Raw genomic sequence first — 13,329 nt, 5'->3', positions numbered from 1 at the left:
TTTTCTGTAAATTCCCTATCTCAGGGTATAACCTATCAAGAAATGATCCCTATGTCTATTTTCTATATACTTAGAATCTATTTCCTCTGTAACTAACGTCCCCTTTAAAACTGTCACCACACAATACATCTCTAATTAGTTCCCTCTAATACCCTAACCATCTCTCTAATATCTTTTCCAATGAAAACTCACCTGTCAGATTATTTTTTCTTCTTCTTTAAAGTCTACTATAATAATTACTTAAACTGATCCCCTCAAGAATCCCAGTAGCTAAATTCCAGCAAACTATCCAAAGCCATCAGGGTCATGAAAACCTCATGCTGTGAGTTCACAAAGTAACAGAAAACCCTCACCCCCACAACTGCTGTGGAAGGACCCTGTCAAAATCCGGAAACCCTGGCCAGGGTCACGGACTCCAATGCCCTCCATGACCTGGCACAGAATTGACAGGAGCGAAGCCTGCAAGTGCATAAGCCCACGCTGGTGCGAGAGGATTGTGACCAGCTGGGATGGGACAGCCACTGCTCAGATCCAGCCTGCCTGCTGCCATGTGCAGACACAGGCCACATGTGGCCGGGGCTTAGGACGTTTCAAGACAAGCCAGAAACTCTGGGTTGTTACATGAAATATTCCAATCTTTAAATATAGATTGAACTTTGAAAAACACTGTGCAGCCAAACAATACAAATCGTCTATGGACAAAAATCCACTGAGCTGCCAGTTTTCTATCTCTATCCTAACTCTACTTACTGCCAGCTACATGGGCAACTGACCCTATTCTCTGCTTCCTGTTAATACTAACGGTTCACAGTAATGAGTAAAAAGGATTGTTTTATATATTAGAAAATGGATCATATCAAGCATAGTCTCAATACAAAAAGAGCCCATCATCATCGTCAATCAAGAAATGTGAGTCAAACTAAAAACAATCCTATCAAATTGACTTTCACCAATTGCTATTACTACTATTGCCACCATTTCCTGAACATTACCATGTGCCAGGAATTCTGTTCAACTCTTATATATGGACATAAAATATAGTCTCCTCCTTTTACTCCCTTTCTCCTTGGGTCTATTCACCACGCAGCATACAGTAAGATCATTGAACAATATGATCAGATACCATTTCCCTGCTAAAAATCCTCCACTGACTTCCCACTGCTCCTAGAATAAAATACAAACATCTTACCATGACATACAATGAGTTGGCCCTAGCTCACCTCTTCACCCTATCTGCACCCTCAACCCTCGGTCCCACAATCCCCACACCACAGCCTTCTGGCTGTTCTGCAGAGATATAGGGCTTTATGCTCTGTGGGTGTCTTGGCCTAGAATATTCTTCCTCAGGCTTCTGCATGGCTGCTCCTCATGACTCAAGTCTCAGCTCAGGCATTTCCTCCTCCAAAAGACCTTCCCTCATCAGTGCCCTACCAGTTGCTTTAATATCACTCTATTTTGTTTACCTATCACTTATCGGTGCTAAATTATCACTCACTCGAATTACTTAATTCACTTGTTTATGGTCTGCCTGCACGAGGATATAAGCTACTTACTTGAACCAAAGAACCTGGCTGGACTTGTTCGAGGCACTATTCCAAGCAACTAGAAACTAGGCGTCTGCCTCCAAAGCCAACCAGTACCTCCTAAATGAAAAGATCTTCAAGAATCTAACCATTTACTCTGTTTTAGTCTTATCTCAGAAAAGGAAGCATTCCACTCAACCACCTTTTAAAAGCTCAAATACTCATCAGGTTTTTAGGGGGTGACCAAAAAAAAAAAATCATATACTCCTTCAACATGATACAAGGTGATATAATTTTGGTCAGGAAAGAAAACCACTGAAGACTGGGTTAGTCGTTTTTCTGAGTAACTTACCTCTTTCTCCCTTTCATAGTCTTCTTTGTCGTATTCTTCTTCTTCATTTTGCGTCTGCAGTGCCACACTGCCAAAATCCAGTGACATGGTCTTCCTGTAGAAAAAGACAGACGCTTGGTTTCACACACCCCATAAAAATCTTCTAGGCCAAATACCCAAGAGATGCCACACACACAAAAGACGACAGCGGCCAGGGAAAAGTTGCATGTAACTCACGCGTGGCAAATGGTTAGTATACCAAATATAAAGACTAAGCTTACAGATTAATTGTGACTCACAGAAAGAGCTGTATGGCAGTAATTCATAGAAAAGAACAAAGTGCAAAAAGCTAATAAACCTGTGACTAGACATTTCTTGTGGCCTGGAAAGTATAACCTAAGACAGCAAGATTTTTGTTCACACACACACACACACACACACACACACACACACACAAACAAAATAATTAACTAGAAATATGCCAAAACAAAAATTTTAAGAATGTGCCCAGAGTGACTAATTTGATTTATTAAATATGGCAAAGGTAGTATCCTCCACAATTTGTTTTGTCCTCTATCACGAATCCAAAGGTCATGTTTTAACAAAAAGAGAGCCACTAAATTCTGAGCTAACAGCTGGCCCCCAAAAACCATCTGCAACCTGGGAAACTCCATATAGCACACACCCAGAACATAAGCGTTAAACGTGCCGCTCTTTAGCTTGGTAAAATCGGGTTCTAGCAAAAACGAGTCAGGAAAAACGGAAGTGGAGACTGTGAAGCTGTACCACTGTAGAGTGCCCGTTCCAAAAGCAACAGCAAGAGTTCTCTAGAGAACAGTCTCTGCTGTGGCAGAAGGAGCAGCAGGAGGTGGGTTTTCAAGTACGCGCAGTCAGAAGCCTGCCAATGACTGGAATTATACTGAGGGATCGACACGACACAGAAACTATGCAGAATTTCAAAGCTCCAAAAGACCCTGATGAGAAGGTAGGTGGGCGTCATCAACTACCCGCCTAATGCTGCCTGCCATTCACTGCACTCTTCTGCATGCCAGGGAAATGCACTTTGAGGTGAGCCTGCGCCACAACTCATTCACCGCACTTTTTCGGACTCTAAAATGTCATTAAGTTGGAAGTGAAATAAGAAGCAGAGGCCCAGGAATCCAAATACATTTGACCACAAAGAACGCGGCTCCCTCATGTTAACAGCTGAGAACTATGATCACAAACCTTTATGTAAGCCAATAGCTCTAGAAGCAAAAGATGTTCCACTTCATCAAACCTGACGCACCTTTGATGGTAGCACACAGGTCCATTTATACCACTAAGAAAAATAGATGGCCAATTAAATTATGACACCTCATTAATTTTAAACTGCAGCCTGACTCTGTAGATATTAAAATTTGAAAAGAAAATCTGCACTTTAGAATAGATGAAACATGGCATTACAGACTAACACAGATATGAATTTTAATGCTGAAAATGCCCCTACATCGAGTTTTTATTTTTCAAGGACTGAATTATGCTTCTTGTCAAACTCTAATTTGCAGTCCACCTTTTTTATCCCTCCCTCTCTGGTCCCTACAACCAGCCCATTCCTTTCGATTCTTATCAAATAAAACTCCTTACATCAACATAAACCCTTCCAGCTTCTACCTCTTAGACCAGACCCGCTCCTTTCTGTTCTTGTGCCAGAACTAAAAGGAGGATGAGACACGTGCACATTTTCACTGAGAGGGAAAATACATAAGCCTAGGGAATCTAAACCTGTCTCCTCCCAGGAGCTACAAGAACCTTCTTGTGCACCTATGTAAGGTGGAGATCTGAATGTAAAGAGCCTATAATACAGCTGAAATAGTGAGGGAAACACACAAGCTCACATCTCTAGGGTTTTTCACTATTGCAAGTGAACATCAGGTCTACAGAATCAACAGATAATGAAAACAGCCCATTTAAATCCTGGTTCCTTAAAAGAAATTAGATTAAGTCGGGCCTTAAGAATCTTCCTGAATTCTCCAGGCAGAAATAATCTTTCCTGGGGCATCTGGGTGGCTCAGTCGGTTAAGCGTCCGAATTCAGCTCAGGTTATGATCTCGCTCGCAGTTCATGAGTTCGAACCCCAAATCGGGCTCTGTGTTGACAGCTCAGAGCCTGGAGCCAGCTTCACATTCTTCATCTCCCTCTCTCTCTGCCCTCCCCCGCTTGTGCCCTCTCTCTCTCTCAATCTCTCTCTCTCTCAAAAATAAATAAACATTTACAAAAAAAATCTTTCCTACTTCTGATATTTACAGTATTCTCTACCTCTTCCGATATTTTATAGTTAAAGCCAAAATATGGCTTTAGGTTAATTTCTCCTGTATTAGACAAAAGAAAGGAGATTTTTTTTCAATCCTTTACTAACATGCCATCACTTCCCATTGAATATTAAAAAAGAGCATTCGGATTTACAACAGCCTATTGTTAAATACAGATATTTTAAATAAAGAGCTACTTTTTCTCAGAGAATAGTGAATTCTGCAACGTATTTTCATTTTTAGGTGAAGAGAATGTAAAAGACCAAAGTGTATCTTTTCTGAATGGCTTTTTAATCCAAACCAAGTCATTAAAGAAATCTGAAAATATCTGAAAAGACCAAAATCTTTTAGACAGGGGAAAAAAGATACAAATAAGTTTTTCTTCTCAAAAGTGCAAACAATTGAAGACCTTAAGAAACGATTTTAGGCATAAAGGGAAATCTGATAAACTTACTGTGGATGGATAGATAAATAAATAAATAGTATTTTAACTAAAATTTTAAATAAAAGCTAATGCTTTTCCTCAACTAATTAATCACTACTAATTACCACTTCTATCAGAGAATACTCATATCTGAATACTATAATAGAACAATAAGAGACTGCTTTAGAAGAAAAAAATAAATAGTAAGACAGTATACCCAAAAGCCATAAGGAAAAACTTGACAGAAACTTAACCACAAAAAGTAAAACCTTTTATATGGCATCATATACAAGTCAAATATTATGTATGAAAACATAAAGAAGATAATAATGTATAAGAAAAATATTTGCAAAACACATGAATAAGTCCCAACATACAACTCTCCGAAAAAAGACAAACAACCCAATTTAAAATGGGCAACTGACATGACAATTCTTTTTAATGTAAATGCTCGATTAACTTGAAAAGATGTGTAAGCTCATGTAGAATTCACAGTGTCATTTAAACAATGAAATGATTTTTCAACCACTAAATTGAAAAAAAAATTAATAACACCTAGTGGTGGCTATTTTGTAGGAAATAGGTATCTTCATGATTGGTCAAAAGCATGAACTGCAAAAACTATCTTGAAAACTGCCATATTAATCTACTGAAAAATAACACTTGCCCTAGTAAAATACTTTTGAACAAATTTGGCAATACTATACTACTAACAGAAATAATGAACTATTTCTATATTTACTGACTGATCATTAAAAAATCAAGATGCAGAATAAGTGCACTGCATGTTTTTTAATAGCAAACTAGTTAATACTTTATTCCCAGATAGATCACCTTTTTTTTTTTTTTTTTTTTTAATGTTTATGTTTGAGAGAGAGGGAGACAGAATGTGAACAGGGGAGGAGCAGAGAAAGAGGGAGACACAGAATCCGAAGCAGTCTCCAGGTTCTGAGCTGTCAGCACAGACCCCATGTGGGGCTCAAACTCACAAACCATGAGATCATGACCTGAGCTGAAGTTGGACGCTCAACTGACTGAGCCACCCAGGCGCCCCTAGATCAGTCTTTCTGAACCTATTAACAAGACTATGAGACTATGTTCTGTATTTTTCTTTTTTTTTAAACACTCAGATCAGAAGGTCTCAATCTCAGTACTCATTTTGTCATCCCTGGTTGTTTTCTTTGCCCTCCTTGCAATGAGAAGGAAAACCAATGAGTGTTTAGTTGGACAAAATATTAAAAACCAAAAGCACTTGCTTTTGTCTCATCCAAAAACCTATAAGCTGAGAGCAGAATAAAATGCTTGTCCCCCATGTTTTACACATAGTAGGCACACAACGAATATTTGTTGAATGAATGATACATTCATGTGGCCTTATAGGATTCATTATTTCAATAAAATTTTACTCAACACCTACTGTGTGCCCGTTTATATCCTAGATGTATCTAAGGTATGATATCAGCCATGGGGAGCTTACAGTCCCTTAGAGAAACAGTGATATAAATTAACAGTTACAATGATACATAGTAATAAGTTCTACAATAGAGGAGAGTGTAAAGCACAAATTAGGAAGAAAGGAAGGCTGAGAGAAATTTCACAGAAAGAAAAGACTTTAGATTACAAAGAGCACAATACCCTTGTCAGTGGTTAAGAATAAGGGCACTCGTGCAGACAACCTGGGCTCAATTCTGGCTCTTCTATTTATCACCTGTGCAAACTTGAGCACTCGGTTTCCATTGTTTCATTAATAAAATGTGGGTAAAAATAGTGCCTACCTCAAAGATTATGAATATTCACTAATTATGAACATAAGGTGCTTAGCACTATGTACCAATCAATTCATTTCAGTTTCGTTATTATTAAAACATTATCACCGATGAATGGGAGTCTGCAGCTACAGAAGAGGTTAAACAAAGACCATTCAGTACATCTGAGAAAGGTAAATGGGTAGCCTGTGGGAAACCTTACTTCAAGTAATGTAACCTCTTCTGCGATGAAGATATCCTTCCACTCCTGTTCCCCTATGGCATTAGTCACTCTTTTGCACTTCCAGACTGTATGTTTCTTATACTTTTCTTATGGCTTCAATTTCAGCCTCTCACTTAGTTGAGTGCATTTACATATCTAGCAAGTGCATATAAATTGCCATTCATTGAAGGATATGGTGAAATTCAGCTTAAACCGGACTTAAGTTCCTGACTATTAAGATAGGAAAGGTTAACTGGCACAAAGGGAATTTATAAATGCCCTAAGAAAATCTACTTACTTGCTTAGATGCTAGCTTCCTTTCAAGAATGAACATAGCCAGAACACGCTAGCCTGTTTTAGACTTGCCAAGCCAGGCTTAAGAGGCCTAGTCATTTATTCAACAATTATTTGCCAAGCCCCGTTCAAGATTACAAAATTTAACATGACCTGGTGGAGGAAAAGAGAACAGACATTTACACAAATGATGGCAATAATCTGCGATCAGTGCTAATGACAGAAGCTTGGACAAGTCGATTCAGGGCGCCTGAAGATTGCAGCAAGTGCACCCAACAGGCTGAACAACGCAAGAAATCAGTGGCCTTACCAAGGAACTCCGTTTAGGGTCAATTACAGCACAATAACTAGGTATTGCGAGAGTGAAGCTGCAGAATGCCTGCACAGGGCGCCTTGGGGCTGCAGGCTTTGGCTGGCTTTGGCTGCCAGCGTCACGTGCACTCGGTCAACACACGTGTACAGGGCACCCACTGTGAGCCAGGCGCGACGCCAGGATGACACAGCGGGGGTCCCCAGGATAGGGTCTGAGGGTTACCCCAACAGCCTGGAGGACGCGAGGAGGGCTTCCCACACGCCACTTATTAGTAGGAACTTGGGATCTCGATGACACTTCAGAGTCAAAGCCTGAGTCCCGCAACCCGCGGACAGTCCACCACCACCGGATTTGAGGAGGGAGCGAGCGGGTCAGCCCTCGGAAAGCCTCAGCCAGAATCCTGAAGACACCGCACCTGCTCCAACCCCAGCTCCAAGCCCAGCTGAGAAGCGAAACTCACCGGAGGCCACGGATGCTATCACCACGGGGAAACCCTAGCCCCGGCCAAAGACCGACTTCTAACAAACCCCCTTACCCGGGATCTAATCTACTAGCTCCTTCCTCGTCCCAACCGAACTCAGAAGTGCTGAGGCCATTGATGAGCAACCTCGTCCTTCAATCGCCTGCTAGAAGCTGCTCTGGTGGGCGGGGCCATGCCGGCTCGGGGCGGGGCGCAGAGGCGGAAGTCTCCGCCTTTCTCAAGCTTAGTTGAGAAGTCCACCTGCAGTTGCAAATGTATGGCTGTTTGAAAGCGGGCGCCAGCGGTGGCGGGAAGCTCCTCCTGTGCTCCCATTGGTGGATTCGTGAGCCAATTACGAAATGATTGACTATGGAGTGGGCGGGCTTATGGTTGCTTAGAAACGCCCAGGCGCCTGGCCTCAGGCCTTTGGCGAGGAAGAACCTGGTCTTGTCCCGGGCCGGTTGCCCCTTCCTTCACCACCTGGTTCCCCCAACCGCTCACGCTGCTCTTTCAATTCCCAAACCTCAGTTTTCGGCTGCAGCACACAGAATCCCTCACTTTCCCCGCCGAACCCCTACCTTGAAGGTTTTTTCACTTGCCCTTCTCTAAGGTGCCTGCTTCCCCATCACCCAAACAGGCTTAGATGTAATTTTGCTTTGTCTTCTTGCTTATTGGGTCCTGCCTTGTTTGAATTTGTATTTCTTTCATTACTGATGAGTTAGCACATTTTCCCAAGTGTGTGTTCACTACTTGAATTTCCTCAAGTGTGAATGTTCTGGTCACTTGGGTATATGCTAACCTGTCCTTTAAGACAGTGCTGTCTAGTGTGCACTAAAGCCCATTCTGTATCCACCTTCCAAGTTAAAGGGTTCCAGTGAATATCGAGGAGTTGGTAGCACTGGGTTCACATATCTTTTTACCTTCCTCATACATACGAGAAAACCCTTTCTGCTATGGTATGGAGAAAAATGGTTGTTTAAGGCTTTTCATAATCTGACTAGTTTTATTCCCACCCCAGTGATGCCTACACTGACCCCTGTAATCCCATCAACTAACCTAAGGTTATGCCATATAATAGGTACTCACTCAATCCATAGCAATAACTGAGTGAAATTACTGGCTGAGCTGCCTATCGTTCCCAGAGCGCTTTTGTTTTGCTCACGCTCTTTCACCTGTATTGCCCTATCTTACTTACCTACTCAGTCTTCAAGATAGATGAGCACCTCCTCTGAAGACTTTCACGACACACTTCCCTCCCTTGGCAGAAACAACCCCTCTTACATCTGTTTACAGTATAGGTATCTTATGGTGCTTATTATCTTCTACAATTAGTTGTGTGTCTGATTTACTCAGTTCAATGTTAATATCTTGAGGTACTCACATTGCTCCTTGGACATCAAACATGCTTCATAGTCCCTGGTGGGCACTCAAAGTTGTTAAGTGAGCAGATAAACGAATGAACAAATAAATGAAGGCTTCTGTGCCAGAAAATGTGAGTAAAAGACGTTCAGGTAAATGGCAGTTGTTGAAACCTGAGCCAAGGTATCTGTTAGTGGGAACTAGGCTTGGATTAAGAGGATGCTAAGTAATCCCTGCCCACAAACATAGAGGTGAACACATAAAATATATAAGGGGGGGCAAAGCACACGAGGAGACAATGTTTATAATCCCTTACACAGTGCTTTAGAATTTGGTAAGTTCTTTCACAGACAGTAGCTCATGTGTTCCTCACAACAAACCTGTGAGGGGCTAGGACAGGTAAAAAAATGACTAAATAAATAAATAAGTGACTTGTCCAAAGCTACACAGCTAATATGAGAGGAAGAATTTGAATACATATCCTTTATCTCCAAATCCAGAGCTATTTGTATTTAATATTATATTAAATGTGAGATTTAAGTACGTATGTCACAAAAGATGCAAAGTAAAGAATAAATCAGAGCCTCTTGCCTCTAAAAATGGATTTGGGTAGAGTTTTACAGGTATAATCAATGAAATTTTCTTGACTGCCTATCTTGTGTAGTTCCTGGCCTCAATGCTTGAATATAAAGTGTGAGGCAGGACCCTTACCCTCCAGATAATTATACTCGTTAGCAGTGCAAGATGCTTACATAAGAAGGCAAATCTCTCTCTCTCTCTCTCTCTCTCTCTCTCTCTCTCTTTCTCTCTCTCTCTCACACACACACACACACACACAGTTTACTACATGCAATATAAGAATGGGTGATGATTCTGGGGAAAAATGAGCATTTAAGAAAGGATTTATCTGACCAAGTTCTTGGAAGAAGAGGAAAAGAGAGTCAACAGGAAGGTTGTTAGCATGAGTGATTGTAAGGTGAAACCAGACCACCAAGAGTAAACGATTCTTATATTTAGAGGTATGAGTGAAGAAGTACACTGAAAAGGAGCAGCCAATAGAAGAGCTTGATGCCTGAAGAAATAGGAAAGCCATGCTATACATGTAAGGTAAGGTGTAAACAAGGAACGAATTTGACATGTCCAGGGAAACACAACCAGACAAAATCATTATGGGGCAATCAAATAAATGTGGGGAAAGAGAGAAAAACTGCCAAAGACCTTGAGTGCTAGACAAGATATTATTTCTGGAATGTTGGGTCAATATTTATCTTGCATTTTTTAAACAGACACACCTGTGAGCTGGGAGGGACGCTACCTCTACCAGACCTGTTTATGTTTCTAGGGGAAATGTCATGTTGCTGATGAGATGTGGTCCTTCCCATTCAGAACATATATAAAGGTGGAGCGAAACCATCATTCCTCTTTCTTCCAATCTTCTCTTCGGTGCCAAAGCTATCAGGTCAAAGCAAAGCCATTATGAAATAAACAGTGCTATCCTTAAAAGAACACTGAACTTAAAAATGATCCAAGTTTAAGTTCCAGCTCTCTCACCCACTAGTTTTTATCCACAATTTATTTAACCCCTGAGCCTCAAAGTTCTTATTTAAAAATAAGAATAATATCTACTCTGCGGTATTGTAAAAAAGGATGAAATTATATTGCGTCTAAAATGTAGAAATGCTATTGAACTGAATGTTATTTAACTGAGGGAGATCAGAACATTATTTGTAATACATTCAATAATATTTTTTGAGCATCCACTTTGCACCAAACACTATTCTAGGGGATCATTTAATACTGACACATGGATCAAAATGCCTGCCCTAATTAACCCTAATCACCAAATCTACTCTGGTCCAAGGTCACCATAACTTTAGTACCATCACTTCCCCACCACTCCAAGACCTGGCCATACCTAATTTGTTCAAAGGTAAGCACCAGACCCAAGCTGTGCCACTCATTTTCCCTTCCCAGGTAACTGAAATAAGACGTAATGAAACTGAGTCAGGTGGTAACCATACAGAAGAGAAGCAGACTTTTATTACAGTTGTCTGTATTTTATGGGAAATATACCACTTCCATTTATGGAAGTATATGTATATTGTGGAGTCTAGACTGAAGATCATGAACTTCTGTCACTCAAAGCCATAGATCTGTCTGGTTCTAACACATTGTAAAGTCTAACAGTTAAGTTTTTCCTTGGGTTCTGTGATAGCCTGAACCTTAAAACACTTTTTGACTTGAGCTGACTTGGGTCATTTAGGGGTTGAATAGTGTCCCCCCAAATTTCGTGTCCACCCAGAACTCAGAATGTGACCTTATTTGGAAATAGGATCTTGCAAATGTAATTAGTTAATATCGATAAGGATAGGCCCTAAATCTAAGACTGATGTCCTCAAAAGAAGAGAAAAGGAATCTGAAACTAATGTAATATTCTGTGTCAATTGAATACACACACAAATATATATATATATATATATATATATACATATATATATATATGTATATATATATATATATATATATATTACTGTAGTACAGAGTTCACTGTTGAAATGTGTAATTTCCTCAACAACAACAACAAAAAGAAGCAAGAAGAGGTAAAGACACAGAAAGACACACAAGGAGAAGACAGCCATGTAAAGATGAAGGCAGAAATAAGAGTTATGTTGCCACAACCCAGGGAAAACACCCAGGGCCACCAGAAGCTGGCAAGGGATTCTTCTCCAGAACCTTCAGAAGGAACATGGTCCTGCCAACACCTTGATTTCAGACTTTTAGTCTCCAGTACTGAGAGAGAATAAATTTCCTTGTTTTAAGCCACTTAGTTTGTGGTACTTTGTAGCAGGAGCCCCAGGAAGTTAATGCACGTGGGTTTTCATTCCTTGGAACCAAACATTTATGACTAAGATGCATCTGTGACAATAGATCGTATCTGAAAAGTCTAAACCAGTGATTCTCCAAGTAGGATCCACGGCCCACTGCTGGACCTCAAGGATATTCCAGACGGTTCGTTAAATGATACAAACCACAACAGTTTCTTCAGTTCTCATGGGAAAATAACTTGCAATTTTATAGGCTTTTATTTTTATATACAACTAAAGTTTATCTACTAGGAATATACCAAGTAAGATAATGAGGGGTTATTAATGCTTAGAATTTGTTACAAGTATCACATTATTTAAGCTCACCAAGAACAGTTTTCATCTCTTCTATGTGCAGCATTATAAAACTCCTGCTTGTGCATACTTGAAGATAACTGAAATACTCACTTTTGGGAGAAGGGCATAAATATTAGTGTCATTCCCAGGCAATTGTGGGTTTTAAGGGCTATTATTCCCACATCTTAATTATGAACTATCTTTGCTTGGCTTAATATCAATTAAATTTGTTGTAAGCTGTTTGGTTAACTCAACTGTGTATACTGTGGAACTATTTTAATACATGAATTTCCACTTTTCCTATAATGACTTAAAAATAATATCCAAGTTCAGGTTCCACTTTTGTCATTAGTCATCTATTAGTAAAGTCATCAATTTGTAATTCCTCTGAAGTTTGCTTATACTCTCTGGAAATGTGTTAGGTATAAATTTGTTCTGTTTATTTTTATTTTTATTTTTTTTTAATTTTTTTTTTCAACGTTTTTAATTTATTTTTGGGACAGAGAGAGACAGAGCATGAACGGGGGAGGGGCAGAGAGAGAGGGAGACACAGAATCGGAAGCAGGCTCCAGGCTCCGAGCCATCAGCCCAGAGCCTGACGCGGGACTCAAACTCACGGACCGCGAGATCGTGACCTGGCTGAAGTCGGACGCTTAACCGACTGCGCCACCCAGGCGCCCCATTTGTTCTGTTTAAATAACTGACAACACACTATCAAGGAAAGTGATAAAATTACTCATTTTTTGAAAAGTTCATAGGGCAGTATTTTGGAATATAAAATCATATGAATGGTATTTCTCCCTTAAAAGTAAATAAGCAATTCCTATCATTCCTCTTCAGTTCTTTCTTGTCATTGAGTTATTTTTCCACTACCTAAACAAACAAACAAACAAATAAAAAGGGGGGTTGAGGGATGAAAGTTATGTGGGGTAATAGGTCTTTTGCCCCTTCCGTGGTCTTTGGTCAAAAGTGTGAGAGCCAATTGCCTGAACTTAATGTTTAGGATTCACACCAAGGTTTTGAATCAGAAAACCTATCAGAAGAAGTGACGGCAACCATTTGATAAAGATCCAAGGCTGCAAAAATTATATTTGAATGTGAAATGCAGACCCTCCCAGATGCCATATTGCTTCTGTTACTTGAAACAGTGGGTTGAAAAGGAAAGAAAGAAGTACCAAAACAAGATCATAAAATTGGTGTGTATT

The 13,329-nt window shown here is 40.1% G+C and overlaps 1 protein-coding gene across 10 annotated transcripts in view; it reads right to left on the bottom strand.

Moving 5' to 3' along the window:
- Positions 1-7,795, bottom strand: part of CEP152 (centrosomal protein 152) — a 92,098-nt gene extending 84,303 nt beyond the window's left edge. For 4 of the 10 annotated variants that reach the window (XM_058737805.1, XM_058737812.1, XM_058737811.1 and 1 more), the window contains exons 1-2: positions 7,605-7,777; positions 1,876-1,969 (exon numbers count right to left, since the gene is read on the bottom strand). In XM_058737805.1, the coding sequence (XP_058593788.1) occupies positions 1,876-1,962 (87 nt within the window). In that variant the 5' untranslated portion in view covers positions 1,963-1,969; positions 7,605-7,777. Of the gene's footprint in view, positions 1-1,875; positions 1,970-6,835; positions 6,985-7,141; positions 7,259-7,604 lie in introns of those variants that run through there. The other 6 variants (XM_058737809.1, XM_058737815.1, XM_058737806.1 and 3 more) reach the window with 5 other exon arrangements.
- Positions 7,796-13,329: the final 5,534 nt, after the last annotated feature.

This window comes from Neofelis nebulosa, chromosome 7 (assembly GCF_028018385.1).
Source record: "Neofelis nebulosa isolate mNeoNeb1 chromosome 7, mNeoNeb1.pri, whole genome shotgun sequence".
NCBI lineage: Eukaryota > Metazoa > Chordata > Mammalia > Carnivora > Felidae > Neofelis > Neofelis nebulosa.
Note: the sequence above shows the minus strand (reverse complement) of the source record. Positions and strands in the feature narration are given on the sequence as shown.